At 31.8% G+C, this 21913-nt stretch overlaps 1 protein-coding gene across 1 annotated transcript in view; it reads left to right on the top strand.

Annotated features, from left to right (window-relative positions):
- Positions 1-1376: 1376 nt before the first annotated feature.
- The window catches only part of LOC143254592 (uncharacterized), a 24159-nt gene continuing 3622 nt past the window's right edge, over positions 1377-21913 (top strand). The window contains exons 1-3 of the mRNA XM_076509745.1: positions 1377-1539; positions 10171-10288; positions 17145-17347. Coding sequence (XP_076365860.1) covers positions 10199-10288; positions 17145-17347 — 293 coding nt within the window. The 5' untranslated portion in view covers positions 1377-1539; positions 10171-10198. The remainder of the gene's footprint in view (positions 1540-10170; positions 10289-17144; positions 17348-21913) is intronic.

Below are 21913 nucleotides of genomic sequence, written 5' to 3'. Positions count from 1 at the left end.
ACGGTTTACAATATCAACAACAATTACTAATTAACCATTAATCCCACGGTTTACAATATCAGCAACAATTATTAATTAACTTTAACACACACACTTTACAATATCAGCAACAATTACTAATTAACCATTAATCCCACGGTTTACAATATCAACAACAATTTACTAATTAACCATTATTCTCACGGTTTGCAATATCAAAAACAATTAATAATTAACCATTATTCCCACAGTTTACAATATCAGCAACGATCACTAGTTAACCATTAATCCCACGGTTTACAATATCAACAACAATTACGAATTAACCTTAACACCACACTTTGCAATATCAACAGCAATAACTAATTAACCATTAATCATTACGGTTTACAATATCAACAACAATAAGAAATTGACTATTAATCTCACGGTTTACAATATCAGCAACAATTACTAGTTAACCATTAATCCCACGGTTTACAATATCAAGAACAATTACAAGTTAACCATTAATCCCACGGTTTACAATATCAAGAACAATTACTAATTAACCATTAATCCCACGGTTTACAATATAAAGAACAATTACTAATTAACCTTAACACCACACTTTACAATATCAGCAACAATAACTAATTAACCATTAATCCCACAGGTTTACAATATAAAGAACAATTACTAATTAACCTTAACACCACACTTTACAATATCAGCAACAATTACTAATTAACCATTGATCCCACGGTTTACAATATCAGCAACAATTACTAATTAACCATTAATCCCACAGTTTACAATATCAACAACAATTATTAATTAACTTTAACACCACACTTTACAATATCAGCAACAATTACTAATTAACCATTAATTCCACAGTTTACAATATCAACAACAATTACTAATTAACCACTAATCCCACACTTTACAATATCAACAACAATTACTAATTAACCATTAATCCTACAGTTTGCAATATAAAGAACAGTTACTAACTAACCATTAATCCTTCAGTTTACAATATCAATTCCTGGACACTCAATCTGTAGTTTTATAGTGTTTTTAAAAGTGATTTCTCATTCCTAGCGATATTTCACTCAGGTTAGTGGTTATAAAACATTTTTTCTTCATATGTGCTCGAGGTGCGATTTGTCGTGCATGTCGGAACTCACGTGCTTCTTGTACATTAGACTCGTAAGTTAATAACTAGCTTGATTCTTTGTAATACATCGTGCGAAAAATCGTGTGTTCATATGGAAGAGACGAAAAGAGGAAGTGGTAATTTTACGTCACAAGGTACACGAAGTTGTTTATAACAGAAAAGATTCGGAGTTAGCAGAGGCTTAAAGTACAATCGGTATCTGTATTATAAAGTATGCAGCATTCAAAGGGTTGTGTTTGTGTCTCAAATGCAGAAGAAAAAAAGTGCAGCGGTTTTCTCCTACCCTAAAGTAGTGCGCATACGTTTAATTTTAATTTCTCACATAGCTGTCTTTCACAGAGTAAGTTTTTGGAATGATAGAGGTGAAAGCAAGTGAGCCGAGAAACATGTTTATTACAGTAAGTTGAATATTATTTAGAACGCTGAAACACTTTCACATATTTGTAAGAATGACCCTTTACAAACCAAGGTAGGAAGTATCACTGCTTAATTAATTCCGTTACTTGGCTTGTAGACTAGGAAATATCACGTGTTTAATTAACTTTGTTACTGTGTCTGTGTACCAGGAAATATGACGTGTTTAATAAACTCCGTCACCAGGTCTGTGTACTAAGAAATATCACGTGTTTAATTAATTCCGTTACTAGGTCTGTAGACCAGGAAATATCACTTGCTCCATTAAATCTGTTACTCGGTCTGTAGACTAGGAAATATCACGTATTTAATTAACTTCGTCATTAGGTGTAGACCAAGAAATATCTCGTGTTTAATTAACTCCGTTATAAGGTCCGAGTACTAGAAAATAGCACGTATTTAAATAACTCTATACGGTGTCTGTATACTAGGAAATAACACGTGTTTAATTAACTCCGTTTCTAGGTCTGTAGAATTGGAAATATCACGTGTTTTATTAATTCCGTTACCAGGTCTGTAGACAAGGAAATATCACGTGTTTAATTAATTCCGTTACCAGGTCTGTAGTCAAGAAATATCAGTTGTTTAATTAATTCCGTTACTAAATCGTTAGGCTAGGATATATCACGTGTTTAACTTCATCACTAGGTCTATAGACTAGGAAATATCATGTGTTTAGTTAATTCCGTTACCAGGTCTGTAGACTAGGAAACATCTAGTATTTAAATAATTCAGTTACAAGGACTGTAGACTTCGATATATCACGTGTTTAATTAATTCCTTTACTAGGTCTGTAGAAGGAAATATCACGTGTTTAAATAATTCCGTAACTAGGTCTGTGTACTTGGAAATATCACGTGTTTAATTAATTCCGTTACTAGGTCTGTGTACTAGGAAATATCACGTGTTTAATTAATTCCGTTACTAGGTCTGCAGACAAAGAAATATCAAGTGTTTATTTAATTCCGTCAATAGTTCTGTAGACCAGCACATTTCACGTATTTAATAAATTCCGCGACAAAGTCTGTAGACCAGAAAATATCATGCATTCAATTACTTCCGTTGCTGGGTCTGTGTACTAGGAAATATCCTGTGTTTAGTTAATTCCGTTACCAGGTCTGTAGACTAGGAAACATCTAGTATTTAAATAATTCAGTTACAAGGACTATAGACTTCGATATATCACGTGTTTAATTAATTCCTTTACTAGGTCTGTAGAGAAGGAAATATCACGTGTTTAAATAATTCCGTTACTAGGTCTGTGTACTAGGAAATGTCACGTGTTTAATTAATTCCGTTACTAGGTCTGCAGACAAAGAAATATCAAGTGTTTATTTAATTCCGTCAATAGTTCTGTAGACCAGCACATTTCACGTATTTAATAAATTCCGCGACAAAGTCTGTAGACCAGGAAATATCATGCATTCAATTACTTCCGTTGCTGGGTCTGTGTACTAGGAAATATCGCGTGTTTAATTAATTCCGTTACTAGGTCTGCAGACAAAGAAATATCAAGTGTTTAATTAATTCCGTTACTAGGTCTGTAGACTACAAATATTACCTGTTTAATTGATTCCGTTACTAGGTGTGTAGAGTAGGAAATATTACGTGGTTTATAAACTCTGTTATTAGGTCTATAGACTTGGGAATATCTCATGTTTAATTAACTTTGTTACTCGGAGTGTAGACTAGGAAATATCACGTGTTTAATTAATTCCCTCGCTAGGTCTTCAGACTTATTAATATCACGTGTTTAATTAATTTTGTTACTCGGACTGTAGACTAGGAAATATCACGTTTTCAAATAATTCCGTTACTAGGTCTATAGGCTTAGAAATATCACGTGTTCAATTAATTCCGTTACTAGGTCTGTCGACTAGAAAATATCCCGTGTTTATTTAATTCTGTTACCAGGTCTATAGACTAGGAAATATTTAGTGTTTAATTAATTCCATTACAAGGACTGAAGGCTTCGATATATGACGTGTTTAATTAATTCCGGGACAAGGTCTGTAGACCAGGAAATATCACGTGTTTAATTAATTCCGTTACTAGGTCTGTGTACTAGGAAATATCACGTGTTTAATAATTCCGTTACTAGGTCTGCAGACTAGGAAATATCACGTGTTTAATTAATTCCGTTACTATGTCTGTGTGCTAGGAAATATCAAGTGTTTAATAACTCCGTTACTAGGTCTGTGTAGTAGAAAATATCACGTGTTTAAGTAATTCCGTTAATAGGTCTATGTGCTGGCAAATATTTAGTGGTTAATTAATTCCGTTAGAAGGACTGTAGACTTCGATATGTCACGTGTTTAATTAATTCCGTTACTAGGTCTGCAGACTAGAAAATATCTCGTGATAAATTAATTCCGTTACTAGGTCTGTAGACTAGGAAATATCACGTGTTTAATTAATTCCGTTATGATGTATGCAGACTAGAAAATATCACCTGTTTAACTAGTTCCGTTACTAGGAGTGTAGACTAGGAAATATCACGTGTTTAATTAATTCCATTTCTAGGTCTGTAGACCAGGAAATATCACGTGTTTAAATCATTCCGTTCTAGGTCTGTAGACTAGGAAATATCTAGTGTTTAATTAATTCCGTTACAAGACTGTAGACTTCGATATATCACGGTTTAATTAATTCTTCTACTAGGTCTGTAGACTAAGAAAGTTCACGTGTTTAATTAATTCCTTTACTACATCTGTAAACTTGGAAATATCACGTGTTTAATCAATTCCATAACCAGGTCTGCGTACTAAAAGTATAACGTATTTTATAATTCAGTTACTAGGTATGTAGACTAGGAAATATCACGTATTCAATAAATTCCGTTAGTTGGTCTGGAGACTAGAAAATATCACGTGTTAAATTAATTCCTTTACTAGGTCTATAGGCTAAGAAATATCACGTGCTTTTATAATTCCGTTACTAGGTATGTAGACTAGGAAATATCATGTGTTCAATAAATTCCGTTAGTTGGTCTGGAGACTAGAAAATATCACGTGTTTAACTAATTCCGTTACTAGGTGTGTAGACTAAGAAATATCACGTGCTTTTATAATTCCGTTACTCGGTCTTCGTAGTAAAAAATATTACGTGTTTAATAAACTCTGCTACTGGGTCAGTGTACTAGGAAATATCACGGGTTTAATTAAGTCTATAATGTGTCTGTAAACTAAGAAAAATCAGCTGTTTATTTAACCCCGTTATTTGGTCTGTATACTAGGAAATATCACGTGTTTAATTAATTCCGTTGCTTGGTCTGTAGACTAGAAAGTATCACCTGTTTAATTAATTGCGTTACTAGGTCTGTAAATTGGAAAATATCAAGTGTTTAATTAATCCCGTTAATTAACTCCGTTACTTGGTCTGTGTAGCAGAAAATATCATGTGTTTAAGTAATTCCTTTATTAGGTCTGTGTACTGGGAAATATTTCGTGGTTAATTAATTCCGTTACTAAGTCTGTAAATTAGGAAATATCACGTGTTTAATTAATTCCATTACTAGGTTTGTAAATTAAATAATATCACTTGTTTAATTAATTCCGTTTCTAGGTCTGTAAATTAGGAAATATCACTTGTTTAATGAACTCTGTACTGGGTCTGTGTACTAGGAAATATTACGTGGTTAATTCACGCCATTACTAGGTCTGTGTACCAGAAAATATCACGTGTTTAATAAACTCTGCTACTGGGTCAGTGTACCAGGAAATATCACGTGTTTAATTAAGTCTGTACTGCGTCTGTATACTAGAAAATATCACGTGTTTAATTAACTCAGTTTCTAGTTCTGTGTTGTAGAAAATTTCACATGTTTAATTATTTCCGTTACTCGGTCTGTAGACTAGGAAATATCACGTGTTTAAGTAATTCCGTCACTAGGTCTGAGTACAAGTAAGTATAACGTGTTAAATTAATTCCGTTACAAGGTCTGTAGACCAGGAAATATGACGTTTTCGTTAATTTCGTTACTGGATCTGCAGACTAGGAAGTTTCACGTGTTTAATTAATTCCGTCACTAGGTCTGTAGACCAGGAAATATAACGTGTTTAATTAACTCCGTTACTAGGTCTGTAAATAAGAAATATCACGCGTTTAAGTAATTCCGTTAGTAGGTCTGTAGACCAGGAAATATCACGTGTTAGTAAATTCCGTTAATAGGTGTGTAGACTATGAAATATTACGTGTTTAATTACTTACTTTACTGGTTGTGTAAATTGGACAATATCACGTGTTTAATTAACTATGTTACTAGATCTGAAGACTTGGAAATATGACGCGTTTAATTAACTTTATTACTGTGTCTGTGTACTAGGAAATATCACATGTTTAATTAACTCCGTTACAAGGCCTGTGTAGTAGAAGATATCACGTGTTTAAGTAATTTCGTTACTAGGTTTGTGTACTGGGAAATATTTCGTGGTTAAATAATTCCGTTGGTAGGTTTATAAATTATGAACTATCACGTGATTAATTAATTCCGTTAGTAGGTTTGTAATCCAGGAAATATCATGTGTTTAATTAATTCCGTTACTTGGTCTGTAGACTAGGAAATATCACGTGTTTAATTGATTCCGTTACTAGGTCTGTGTACTGGGAAATATCACGTTTTTAATTAATTCCGTTACTAGGTGTGTTGTCTAGGAAATATTACGTGGTTAATTCACGCCATTACTAGGTCTGTGTACCAGAAAAATCACGTGTTTAATAAACTCTGCTACTGGGTCAGTGTAAAGGAAATATCACGTGTTAATTAAGTCTGTACTGTGTCTGTAACGAGGAAATATCACAAGTTTAATTAACTCCGATACTAGGTCTGTAGACTAGGATATATCACGTGTTTAATTAATTTCGTTACTAGGTGTGTAGGCTGGGAAATATCACGCGTTTAATTAAATCTGTTACAAGGTCTGTAAACTCGAAAATATCACGTGTTTAATTAATTCTGTCATTAGGTCTGTAGACTAGGAAATATCACGTGTTTTATTAACTCCGTTTCTATGTTTGTGTACTACGAAATATCACGTGATTAATTAACTTTGTTGCTGGGTCTGTAAGTAAGTAAGTGTAATTCAATTTTGAACTTCGTTTGTAATGCAGGCGTACAGTAATGAACGACAGAGTACAAGTGTTGAAATTTGTAGAAATACCTTATTAAAGGATGATATAAAGTAATATATTATTATTCCGTGTGCTGGACACTGCATTATTTTCACCAGATTACTTTGAAAGAAGAACTCTGCGACAATAGGTTGTATGTTTGGTGAGGGAGGATGAATCTATTAACACATTTAATGTAATTATATGAAATAAGGACGATTTTAAAAGTGTTTTTGAATTTTATTCATAGAGCTATATTATATGTAATTCATGTAACCTAACGTGCACTCTAATTACTACATAATTCTCAGTTTCTACCTTTTCTTATCCAGTAGAACTTGTTTAAAGCGGAACCGCATGCGACCGAGTAAAATTTCCAGCTTGAGCAGGTTTTCTGGATTAGACAGTTAACATGTATTTCCTTAATTATATATAACTTTTTAACGTTTGTGAATAAAGTTATTATAATAGAATAAAAACAAAACTAGACATTCAAAGTATACATAAGTACACAAAATCTTAAATTTCTTTAAAGATAGTGTCGAATTTCAACAGTTTAGTTTTCTAATGGACTTTCTCATGCGGTTAAAAAGAGAATACCAATTTTACGGTCTTTTAATGAAGTTCATTTCTCCCCTTCATTTTTTGAATACAATTTGATAGAATTAATATAACTTAACTCTGGCGATGAAGTAGGAATTTCTGTTTCATCACTACCTTTTCCATATTATTCATCTTCTGAATCTCCCACAGTGCTACCATCTTGCGAGTCTATCATAGATTTTAATCAGTTTCATCACTTTCTGTTAAAACATTCTTTTCAACGTTCACAGAATCATCTGTATCAATCTTCTCAATTAGAGTTTGGATTTCACTAGAATCGTCATAAGAAACGTCTTTTTTTAAAATGAGGGTATGTAGTAGCTTTTGTAAAATGAGGGTATTTAGTAGCTTTTGTAAAATGAGGGTATTTAGTAGCTTTCTGTAAAAATGAGGGTATTAAATGAATTTTTCCCTAAATTTTAAAATTAGGGAAGATTGGAATTTATTTTTTTCGTGAGAATTATTTAAAAAGTAGAATTTTGTATTTAAAAGACAAATATATTTAGACAAATCATGAATTTAATTAAACTGTAAAAATAATGACGGCAGAAAAAAGAACAGAATATATTTAACCAATACTTAGTGTAACAAAATATCCGATAATTTATTAATATTTAAACAAATTATTAATCAAACAATAATTTATTAATATTTGGAGAAATTATTAATTAAACGAAAAATTAATATTTAATCAAAAACATTTTTTCGCCTTACTCAGGTTCTATTCCAACTTGTTGATAGATGAGGTAGGTGAAAGATAGTCTTCGTTACGCAAGTTCTACCATGTAGAGGGCGTTTGATAAGTGAAATCTTAGGATAATGCTGCAAAAGTTTGATATTTCCAGCTTGTACAGGTTTCCGCCTTATGCAGTTTCCGGATTAGACAGGTTTTACTGTAATTGCATTGTTTTTAATGTATTATGTTTGTAAATTATAAATTTGAAAAATCTCGCTAGAGCTCCCACGAGGTTCATGGAACTTGGTTTTAAATAGTGTGAATAAATGTATTCAGCTACAGAATGTAGAAAGCTCAACCAACTCGTGGCTATTTATTCAAATAAGAGGGCTTGTAACTGTTGCCTTTTCCTCTGAGATAATACCATCTTCACGAATAATTATGACTTTCGCGGTTTTCGTTCTTCATTCGCTTTAATTTTCTTGGTGATGGAGGTGTTGACGTATCGTTAGCTAGCTCTGTTCAGAATCTAACCGGTTTTCATGGGTTGTTATGATAATTCCTTTAAGTTAAAGTATCAGTTGGAAGACGTTCGTGTAACGCTCTTCAGGAAATACGTAATCCAAAACGAAGCTTTAAAACGTTATTAATCTATCCGTGACGAAAACTTATTACGTCATAAAGGTCACGGCGCTTTGATCGCTTCGAGAGCTATCACTGTCGTTTATTACTAGGCGCGTACACTGGCAAACCTTCAATATTCGAGAGTTCCCACGCACATAAGTCGTGAACGTGGCTTAAAACTGCTAATACGACCACCAGTTTGTTTTGAGGACAGATTATCTCTGCACTCGAGAAATTTTACGTGCAACATCATGTATGTAATTTAAATTTAGATGGACGAGATATGTGTTGTGGAATGTTATGAAATATAAGAAAAGTGTTAGTTATGTTTGGAGTGTTATGACGTACAAAATTATAAGAAAAGTGTTAGTTATGTTTGGAGTGTTATGACGTACAAAATTATAAGAAAAGTGTCAGTTATGTTTGGAGTGTTATGAGGTACAAAATTATAAGAAAAGTGTTAGTTATGTTTGGAGTGTTATGTCATACAAAATTATAAGAAAAGTGTTAGTTATGTTTGGAGTGTTATGACGTACAAAATTATAAGAAAAGTGTTAGTTATGTTTCGAGTGTTATGTCATACAAAATTATAAGAAAAGTGTCAGTTATGTTTGGAGTGTTATGTCATACAAAATTATAAGAAAAGTGTTAGTTATGTTTGGAGTGTTATGTAATACAAAATTATAAGAAAAGTGTTAGTTATGTTTGGAGTGTTATGACGTACAATATTATAAGAAAAGTAATGATTTTAGAAAAGGAAGTTTGGTTAATCTATAAACTTTGTATACCATGGTTGTTTTTAATGCAGTCTTTAACAGTAGATATTTACAGTTGAAGAAATCATTCTTATAGTCTGATAGCGAATGGTAAAACAACAAAAATGTTGACATTCATTATCTACAGTTTATGTGTATTGTTTATTTTCGTGAATAAGAGACAGGAGTGTGAAATCAATCAAATTGAAACTGCTTTAAGACTAATTGCACTAACCGTTCCTAATTTTGACACAAGAGTAAAAAGAAGGCGCCTAGTGAACACCACCCCACAAGTCTTGTCAGATAAAATATTTGAGTGAAAGGGGCAGTGAGATACGAACCCAAGATACACAGTGTTCGACCCGTTGTGTCGCGCTTGTTACATTAATAAGTTAACAAGTAGAATTTAGTGTGTTAATGTTTTAGTTCAGGTATCAGTGTTTAATTGAAGGATGGTAAGCGTGCAATTCAGTATTATTAGCTAAGCCTAGTGACCTGAAATTCAAATTGTGCTACTACTATATATACATATATTCGTGATGACGAGAAACCCACTTGAAGTAACAATCTATCTCAGGATGGCTGGTTTGGGTGTTAACAGTTTTACTAATAAAGCAGAGAACAATGTTTTGACCTTCCCAGGTCAGCTTCAGGTTAACAACAACAACAAAAGAAGACCTAAGAAGGTCAAAACGTTGTTCTCTGCTTTATTAGTAAAAGTGTTAATACCCATACCAGCCATCCTGAGATACATTGATGTGTATATTATATCCAGCAAACCATTAAAGTTGTTTGTCATTTGTATCACTTTCAACTGAACGCATTATTTGTGATTTGTCTGTTGATAGTGAAATTCTTCAATCACCCCTGAAAACCATGTCTTCAAGTTCAGGAAGTAGCTGTAGCAGTTCTGATGAATCAGACTCTGAGGACAGCAATGTGAGTGGAAGGTCATCATCAGAAAAGGTCAGATTCACTTTTAACTTGTAAAAATAAATCATTATATTAACCTATCATGGTGACCTTTAGAAACTTGGTTCATTGGGTTTGTTAATAATTATCAGTTTAATCTTACACTTCTGACATTTGTATTAATGATCGATCGCTTTAATCTTACACATCTGACACTTGTCATTAATGATTGCTGTAATCTTACACTTCTGATATTTGTCATTAATGATTGCTGTAATCTTACTCTTATGACACTTGTCATTAATGATCGATCGCTGTAATCTTACACTTCTGACACTTGTCATTAATGATCGATCGCTGTAATCTTACATTTCTGACACTTGTTATTAATGATCGCTGTAATCTTACACTTCTGACACTTGTCATTATTGACTGCTGTAATCTTACATTTCTGACACTTGTCATTAATGATCGCTTTAATCTTACACATCTGACACTTGTCATTAATAATTGCTGTAATCTTACACTTCTGACACTTGTCACTAATGATCGATCGCTGTAATCTTACACTTCTGACACTTGTCATTAATGATTGCTGTAATCTTACACTTCTGATATTTGTCATTAATGATTGCTGTAATCTTACACTTCTGACACTTGTCATTAATGATCGATCGCTGTAATCTTACACTTCTGACACTTGTCATTAATGACTGCTGTAATCTTACACTTCTGACACTTGTCATTAATGATCGCTTTAATCTTACACATCTGACACTTGTCATTAATAATTGCTGTAATCTTACATTTCTGACACTTGTCACTAATGATCGCTTTAATCTTACACATCTGACACTTGTCATTAATGATTGCTGTAACCTTACACTTCTGACACTTGTCATTAATGATTGCTGTAATCTTACACTTCTGACACTTGTCATTAATGACTGCTGTAATCTTACACTTCTGACACTTGTCATTAATGATTGCTGTAATCTTACACTTCTGACACTTGTCATTAATGATTGCTGTAATCTTACACTTCTGACACTTGTCATTAATGATTGCTGTAATCTTACACTTCTGACACTTGTCATTAATGATTGCTGTAATCTTACACTTCTGACACTTGTCACTAATGATCGATCGCTGTAATTTTACACTTCTGACACTTGTCATTAATGATTGCTGTAATCTTACACTTCTGATATTTGTCATTAATGATTGCTGTAATCTTACTCTTATGACACTTGTCATTAATGATCGATCGCTGTAATCTTACACTTCTGACACTTGTCATTAATGATCGATCGCTGTAATCTTACAGTTCTGACACTTGTCATTAATGACTGCTGTAATGTTACACTTCTGACACTTGTCATTAATGAGAGCTGTAATGTTACACTTCTGACACTTGTCATTAATGATTGCTGTAATCTTACACTTCTGACACTTGTCATTAATGATTGCTGTAATCTTACACTTCTGATACTTGTCATTAATGATTGCTGTAATCTTATACTTCTGACACTCGTCATTAATGATCGCTGTAATCTTACACTTCTGACACTTGTCATTAATGATCGATCGCTGTAATCTTACACTTCTGACACTAGTCATTAATGATGGCTGTAATCTTACACTTCTGACACTAGTCATTAATCATGGCTGTAATCTTACACTTCTGACACTTGTCATTAATGACTGCTGTAATCTTACACTTCTGACACTTGTCATTAATGATTGTTGTAATCTTACACTTCTGACACTTGTCATTAATGATCGATCACTGTAACCTTACAATTCTGCCACTTGTCATCAATGAGTGCTGTAACCTTACACTTCTGACACTTGTCATTAATGATTGCTGTAATCTTACACTTCTGACACTTGTCATTAATGACTGCTGTAATCTTACACTTCTGACACTTGTCATTAATGATCGCTGTAATCTTACACTTCTGACACTTGTCATTAATGATTGCTGTAATCTTACACTTCTGCCACTTGTCATTAATGATTGCTGTAATCTTACACTTCTGACACTTGTCATTAATGATCGCTGTAATCTTACACTTCTGACACTTGTCATTAATGATCGCTGTAATCTTACACTTGTCATTAATGACTGCTGTAATCTTACACTTCTGACACTTGTCATTAATGATCGCTGTAATCTTACACTTCTGACACTTGTCATTAATGATCGCTGTAATCTTACACTTCTGACACTTGTCATTAATGATTGCTGTAATCTTACACTTCTGACACTTGTCATTAATGATTGCTGTAATCTTACACTTCTGACACTTGTCATTAATGATTGCTGTAATCTTACACTTCTGACACTTGTCATTAATGATTGCTGTAATCTTACACTTCTGACACTTGTCATTAATGATTGCTGTAATCTTACACTTCTGACACTTGTCATTAATGATTGCTGTAATCTTACACTTCTGACACTTGTCACTAATGATCGATCGCTGTAATTTTACACTTCTGACACTTGTCATTAATGATTGCTGTAATCTTACACTTCTGATATTTGTCATTAATGATTGCTGTAATCTTACTCTTATGACACTTGTCATTAATGATCGATCGCTGTAATCTTACACTTCTGACACTTGTCATTAATGATCGATCGCTGTAATCTTACAGTTCTGACACTTGTCATTAATGACTGCTGTAATCTTACACTTCTGACACTTGTCATTAATGAGAGCTGTAATGTTACACTTCTGACACTTGTCATTAATGATTGCTGTAATCTTACACTTCTGACACTTGTCATTAATGATTGCTGTAATCTTACACTTCTGATACTTGTCATTAATGATTGCTGTAATCTTATACTTCTGACACTCGTCATTAATGATCGCTGTAATCTTACACTTCTGACACTTGTCATTAATGATCGATCGCTGTAATCTTACACTTCTGACACTAGTCATTAATGATGGCTGTAATCTTACACTTCTGACACTAGTCATTAATCATGGCTGTAATCTTACACTTCTGACACTTGTCATTAATGACTGCTGTAATCTTACACTTCTGACACTTGTCATTAATGATTGCTGTAATCTTACACTTCTGACACTTGTCATTAATGATCGATCACTGTAACCTTACAATTCTGCCACTTGTCATCAATGAGTGCTGTAACCTTACACTTCTGACACTTGTCATTAATGATTGCTGTAATCTTACACTTCTGACACTTGTCATTAATGACTGCTGTAATCTTACACTTCTGACACTTGTCATTAATGATCGCTGTAATCTTACACTTCTGACACTTGTCATTAATGATTGCTGTAATCTTACACTTCTGCCACTTGTCATTAATGATTGCTGTAATCTTACACTTCTGACACTTGTCATTAATGATCGCTGTAATCTTACACTTCTGACACTTGTCATTAATGATCGCTGTAATCTTACACTTGTCATTAATGACTGCTGTAATCTTACACTTCTGACACTTGTCATTAATGATCGCTGTAATCTTACACTTCTGACACTTGTCATTAATGATCGCTGTAATCTTACACTTCTGACACTTGTCATTAATGATCGCTGTAATCTTACACTTCTGACACTTGTCATTAATGACTGCTGTAATCTTACACTTCTGACACTTGTCATTAATGAGCATTGTATCTTATACTTCTGACTTGTTAGTAATGGTCAGTGTTAGCTTTCTTTTCTGAGATTCAGTAATTTAGTAATAATCATATTAGCTCTCTCTTCTGAGACTTGTTGGTAATGATCGTATTAGCTTGCGCTTCTGAGATCCAGTAATTTTTACTAATCGTCGTATTAGCTCCTGCTTGTGAGATCCAGTAATTTTAATAATGGTCGTATTAGCTCCTGCTTCTGAGACATGTTGGTAATGGTCAGTATGAGCTCCCACTTTTGAAAGATGTCAGTAATGTTGGTTATGGTCAGCATTAGCTTCCATTTCTGAGACATGTCAAGTGGTATTGACAATATTAGGCCAGTCACTAGCAGTGTTGACAACATATGACCACTTACAGGAGGTGTTGATTGTATGAATTTAGTTATTTAAGTTGTGAAACGTAGTCTTTGTTAGTCCTTCCATGACACTTGTATTTTAGCCTATTAGGTCCTTGATCTTACCAACATGCCAGCAAGGGACATGTTGTGTAAATAAATATTCTTACAGTAGGTATTATTATGTTGCTTTATGTAATTTATACTGCACTATTTTGAATCAAAGTACTCATTTAAATTTTAAATAAAATACAGTCAAATATCCTTGAAATAGGTGTAAACCTAAGATTTGGGTACAATAAAAAATACATTTATCTGAGTTTGTTTGTCATCTTTATTGAAAATGCTTTCTGCTCATCAGTAACCCCTGAATACTTTAAAGCATAATTAGAAATGCTGTAACAACAGTTGGTTTTCCATATCTTTATATTGTTTGGATGAGGAAGTACACATTTGTGTTGTTTTTTGAATTTGTAGAGCTTATTGCATGAATTTAGACAAAAATGTTATAAAATAAATGACGTTTTAGTTGGTTGAGAATGAACTTCTGTTTGTTGTAACTTACCAGGTTCTATTAACTTTGGTCTGTTGTTTCTTAGTGTTGTTTGTTTGATGTCTTGGTAAACGTTTTCCATACAAAACGTGTCACAGAATCAGTTATAAATATTTTGTACACAATTCTAAATTAGTTGTTTTTTTCATGTATCTTGTGGTATTTAACTAATAAAATTGATTATATCTCTTAAACCACAATTACTTATTTAATAAATATTTAATAGTATTTATATAAGTTATTAATATAAAACAACTTGTTTTTACCATATTTATGATGATTATTGTGACACATACATTAGGTAAACTTATTGAATGTACAATCTAACTATAGAACACTTCACAATAGTCCATCTGTGCTCTACTTACCACACCATCAGTTTAGGAACCTTGTTTCTAGTGTTGTGACCCCCAGATGTGCTGCTGTGCCACTGAAGGACTTGAAATGTAATGAAATAAAACATTAATTTATGGTTTTAGAAAAACCTCTGACAGGTCTTTCTTGTTTAGGATCCACTCTTGTGACTTTTCAATGATTTGTATGCAAACAAGTTTATCTGTACTTTTTATATAATCACTAGACTAGTACATTTGGTGTTTCTGGTATTGGTTAATTATTCAGAAAGTTTTAGGAAAACATCTGTTGAAATTACCTTCACAATCATAAATAAATATGGCTGACTCAAAATGTTATGTTCAAATGTTAACAAAAGATTAAACCTGTATATCAGAATGCAGTGTTTCTTCAGGTATAATGTAATAATAATAAATAAATATGGCTGACTCAAGATGTTATGTTCAAATGTCAATGAAAGATTAAACCTGTATATCAGAATGCAGTGTTTCTTCAGGTATAATGTAATAATAATAAATAAATATAGCTGACTCAAGATGTTATGTTCAAATGTCAATGAAAGATTAAACCTGTATATCAGAATGCAGTGTTTCTTCAGGTATAATGTAATAATAATAAATAAATATAGCTGACTCAAGATGTTATGTTCAAATGTCAATGAAAGATTAAACCTGTATATCAGAATGCAGTGTTTCTTCAGGTATAATGTAATAATAATAAATAAATATAGCTGACTCAAGATGTTATGTTCAAATGTCAATGAAAGATTAAACCTGTATATCAGAATGCAGTGTTTCTTCAGGTATAATGTAATAATAATTCATTATTTCTCTTAAATTCCCTTAAGTTAACTGCATCTATTACACCTGAGAATCATCTGTTCAAAAAGCTACTCATCCTTTTAACAAAAAGCTGTCTTAGTCAAAGATGGATTCTTCTCTACCAAAATATAGATTTGTGTTCCCTAGTCTTACCATCTCACGATTAGATATGGAAAACAATCAACAGCTTGGTTGTAATAACACTTTTTTTTTATTAAGAACTGAACAGAAAATATGGTGAAAATAGCAATTTTAAATACATATGAGATCCAAGCAACAATTAGTAGAATAAATTGTAGTAATGACTGTTCTAGTTTAAATTTCTTTATATGATTAATGCCACTAGGGGTCCTGTTAAAACATTTCAAGGACCTGCTTAAAAGTAGGCAGATAATAAATTTAGAAAAATGTATTTGAAAAGTTATTAGGGTTACCAGTAACTGTAGGGTTAAGTAATATTAGAAATAAACTAACACACATTGTGCTGAATGTTGGTCGTTATCATGATACATTGTCATATCCTTTGTACTAAAATGTTGCAGTGTTTGTTTATTTGTTGTTTTCACAGTTTTATAGAACTGAATATCAGTTATAGATTCCCTTTGCTGAAGAACAAGAGTAAAAGTAAGAACTGTCAGCTTTACATATCAAGTGACTGTCAACATTACATATCATGTGACTTCATTGCACATTAATGTGAACATTTTAAACAGTTGCTTCAATGTAATCAGTCAGATTAGATAAATTTTATTTTGTGATCTATTGTTAATATTGATGTAAGCACATACCACAAATACTGTTCAAAATATTTTAACCTGTTTTGTTTTGTGATAAAACATAGTTCTTTGTTAACTTTCTTGCTGCCAAAATTAAACACAAACAATTTTCCAGTGCTTTGTTTATGCTTAGATACACAATAAGAAATAAAAATAGCATGTTTTTAACATTTCATTACCACTTGAAACTTGTAAACACCCTGGTGGTACAAAAGTAAACTTGTAAACACCCTGGTGGTACAAACGTCTAACTAGAATGACAGGAAAAGAATATGTTTTCTTTTTCTTTCAAGTAGCTATACTTTCAAATTTACAAAAATTCTGTGACTGTTAATTTTATGCAAATGTTTTGATTTAAAATACTTAACTTTATATTAATATAGCATAGCACACAAGGCTGGGGTCTAGCAAACTTCATGGAAAAAAAAAATGTTCCTCCACCACTAAGAAATCTTAGTACAACTGTCACACAACCTGAGAAACAGACTGTGTTTAACAACAGCCACATGGACCTGGCTGATGAAGATTCAGTGAACTGGATTCTTGGAAAGTACTCCAGTACTGATATTAAGGATTATTTACAGAGGTTAGATCTTTGAGTTACACTTAAATTTGACCAGTGAGCTGTTTAGATAGTAGATTTTATACATATATATTAGTGAAAATAATTACATTTTAATGAAGGTAAAACCATAAGGAAGGACTGTGTTAAAAACAACAAATCCAAACCTCTGATTAATTATATAATTTGTTGCTCAATCATTATGATGTCAAGATTAATAGCCTTAACTATTAAAGTAACAAATATAAATATGTATATTAGTGCCAGGAAAAACATTATTACATGAACAAAACATGATATTTAGGGACAAGAAGGGACCTATTGATCCATCTCGACTATCTTATCCTCTTAACTAAACAAAAACTAAAATAAATTTAAACAAAATTTAAATCCAGGCCTTACCATTCATATATTAATCGAGATTAGAGGAAAACTGCAAAACGTAACGCATTATTATATTATGAAGAGAAATGCATCATTGTGACATACAAGTAAGAGAGACTGCTTATAGAGAGTTTATAAAATGGAGTAATATTAATAGGGTCTGTATAGAATTTTAAAATTGGTGGATAGTTAACATGGTTCCTTCATCAGTGTACACTCATCAAGTTAAACCAGTCTATGGAAGATAAATTTAAGTATCTTGTGTTTTTAAATACCCAACTAGTCTGGAAATTTAGGAAAGGAAAATGTCTTTTATACCAATACTAGGTGCTTCTCATAAGTAGAACATCTGTATCTGTGTGTGTTTAGTTTTGTTTCACATTTTATAACAATACTAGGTGCTACTCATAAGTAGAACATCTGTATCTGTGTGTGTTTAGTTTTGTTTCACATTTTATACCAATACTAGGTGCTACTCATAAGTAGAACATCTGTATCTGTGTGTGTTTAGTTTTGTTTCACATTTTATAACAATACTAGGTGCTACTCATAAGTAGAACATCTGTATCTGTGTGTGTTTAGTTTTGTTTCACATTTTATACCAATACTACGTGCTACTCATAAGTAGAACATCTGTATCTGTGTGTATTTAGTTTTGTTTCACATTTTATAACAATACTAGGTGCTGATATTAAAACTTTATTATATATCTTCTTACAGGTCCTCATGACATTGATACTTATTCCATTAAGGTTTTACTGATATTAGAACTTTATTATGTATTTTTAACAGGTCCTCATGACGTTGATACATATTCCACTCAGGCTTTACTGATATTAAAACTTTACGATGTATTTTTATCAGGTCCTCATGACATTGATACTTATTCTACTAAGGTTTTACTGATATTAAAACTTTATTATGTATTTTCTAACAGGTTCTCATGACGTTGATACTTATTCTACTGAGGTTTTACTGATATTAAAACTTTATTATGTATTTTTAACAGGTCCTCATGACGTTGATACGTATTCCACTCAGGCTTTACTGATATTAAAACTTTACTATGTATTTTTAACAGGTCCTCATGACGTTGATACTTATTCCACTAAGGTTTCACTGATAATAAACTTTATTACGTATTTTTAACAGGTCCTCAGGACGTTGATACTTATTCCACTAAGGTTTTACTGATATTAAAACTTTATTATGTATTTTCTAACAGGTCCTCATGACATTGATACTTATTCTACTGAGGTTTTACTGATATTAAAACTTTATTATGTATTTTCTAACAGGTCCTCATGACATTGATACTTATTCCACTAAGGTTTTACTGCTATTAAAACTTTATTGTGTATTTTCTAACAGGTCCTCATGACATTGATACTTGTTCCACTAAAGTTTTACCGATATTAAAACTTTACTGTGTATTTTTAACAGGTCCTCATGACATTGATACTTGTTCCACTAAGGTTTTACTGATATTAAAACTTTACTATGTATTTTTAACAGGTTCTCATGACATTGATACTTATTCCACTAAGGTTTTACTGATATTAGAACTTTACTATGTATTTTTAACAGGTCCTCATGACGTTGATACATATTACACTGAGGCTTTACTGATATTAAAACTTTACGATGTATTTTTAACAGGTCCTTATGACATTGATACTTATTCTACTAAGGTTTTACTGATATTAAAACTTTATTATGTATTTTCTAACAGGTTCTCATGACGTTGATACTTGTTCTACTGAGGTTTTACTGGTATTAAAATTTTATTATGTATTTTCTTACAGGTCCTCATGACGTTGATACTTATTCCACTAAGGTTTTACTGATAATAAACTTTATTACGTATTTTTAACAGGTCCTCAGGACGTTGATACTTATTCCACTAAGGTTTTACTGATATTAAAACTTTATTATGTATTTTCTAACAGGTCCTCATGACATTGATACTTATTCTACTGAGGTTTTACTGATATTAAAACTTTATTATGTATTTTCTAACAGGTCCTCATGGCATTGATACTTATTCTACTAAGGTTTTACTGATATTAAAACTTTATTATGTATTTTCTAACAGGTTCTCATGACGTTGATACTTATTCTACTGAGGTTTTACTGGTATTAAAATTTTATTATGTATTTTCTAACAGGTCCTCATGACGTTGATACTTATTCCACTAAGGTTTTACTGATATTAAAATTTATTGTATATTTTTAACAGGTCCTCATGATGTTGATACTTATTCCACTAAGGTTTTTCTGATAATAAAACTTTATTGTGTATTTTCTAACAGGTCCTCATGACGTTGATACTTATTTCACTAAGGTTTTACTGATATTAAAACATTATTATGTATTTTCTAACAGGTGTTCATGACATTGATACTTATTCCACTAAGGTTTTACTGATATTAAAACTTTATATGTATTTTCTAACAGGTCCTTATGACATTGATACTTATTCCACTAAGGTTTTACTGATATTAAAACTTTATTATGTATTTTCTAACAGGTCCTTATGACATTGATACTTATTCCACTAAGGTTTTACTGATATTTAAATTTTATTACGTATTTTTAACAGGTCCTCATGACGTTGATACTTATTCCACTAAGGTTTTACTGATATTAAAACTTTCTTATGTATTTTCTAACAGGTCCTCATGACATTGATACTTATTCCACTAAGGTTTTTCTGATATTAAAACTTTATTGTGTATTTTCTAACAGGTCCTCATGACATTGATACTTGTTCCACTAAGGTTTTACTGATATTAAAACTTTATATGTATTTTCTAACAGGTCCTCATGACATTGATACTTGTTCCACTAAAGTTTTACTGATATTAAAACTTTACTATGTATTTTTAACAGGTCCTCATGACATTGATACTTGTTCCACTAAGGTTTTACTGATATTAAAACTTTACTATGTATTTTTAACAGGTCCTCATGACATTGATACTTGTTCCACTAAAGTTTTACTGATATTAAAACTTTATATGTATTTTCTAACAGGTCTTCATGACATTGATACTTATACCACTAAGGTTTTACTGATATTAAAACTTTACTATGTATTTTTAACAGGTCCTCATGACATTGATACTTGTTCCACTAAGGTTTTACTGGTATTAAAATTTTATTATGTATTTTCTAACAGGTCCTCATGACGTTGATACTTATTCCACTAAGGTTTTACTGATATTAAAATTTATTGTATATTTTTAACAGGTCCTCATGATGTTGATACTTATTCCACTAAGGTTTTTCTGATAATAAAACTTTATTGTGTATTTTCTAACAGGTCCTCATGACATTGATACTTATTTCACTAAGGTTTTACTGATATTAAAACATTATTATGTATTTTCTAACAGGTGTTCATGACATTGATACTTATTCCACTAAGGTTTTACTGATATTAAAACTTTATATGTATTTTCTAACAGGTCCTTATGACATTGATACTTATTCCACTAAGGTTTTACTGATATTTAAACTTTATTACGTATTTTTAACAGGTCCTCATGACGTTGATACTTATTCCACTAAGGTTTTACTGATATTAAAACTTTATTATGTATTTTTAACAGGTCCTCATGACATTGATACTTATTCCACTACAGTTTTTCTGATATTAAAACTTTTTTACGTATTTTTAACATGTCCTCATGACGTTGATACTTATTCCACTAAGGTTTTTCTGATAATAAAACTTTATTGTGTATTTTCTAACAGGTCCTCATGACGTTGATACTTATTTCACTAAGGTTTTACTGATATTAAAACATTATTATGTATTTTCTAACAGGTGTTCATGACATTGATACTTATTCCACTAAGGTTTTACTGATATTAAAACTTTATATGTATTTTCTAACAGGTCCTTATGACATTGATACTTATTCCACTAAGGTTTTACTGATATTTAAATTTTATTACGTATTTTAACAGGTCCTCATGACGTTGATACTTATTCCACTAAGGTTTTACTGATATTAAAACTTTCTTATGTATTTTCTAACAGGTCCTCATGACATTGATACTTATTCCACTAAGGTTTTTCTGATATTAAAACTTTATTGTGTATTTTCTAACAGGTCCTCATGACATTGATACTTGTTCCACTAAGGTTTTACTGATATTAAAACTTCATATGTATTTTCTAACAGGTCCTCATGACAT

Source organism: Tachypleus tridentatus, chromosome 6, assembly GCF_004210375.1.
Source record: "Tachypleus tridentatus isolate NWPU-2018 chromosome 6, ASM421037v1, whole genome shotgun sequence".
NCBI lineage: Eukaryota > Metazoa > Arthropoda > Merostomata > Xiphosura > Limulidae > Tachypleus > Tachypleus tridentatus.
Note: the sequence above shows the minus strand (reverse complement) of the source record. Positions and strands in the feature narration are given on the sequence as shown.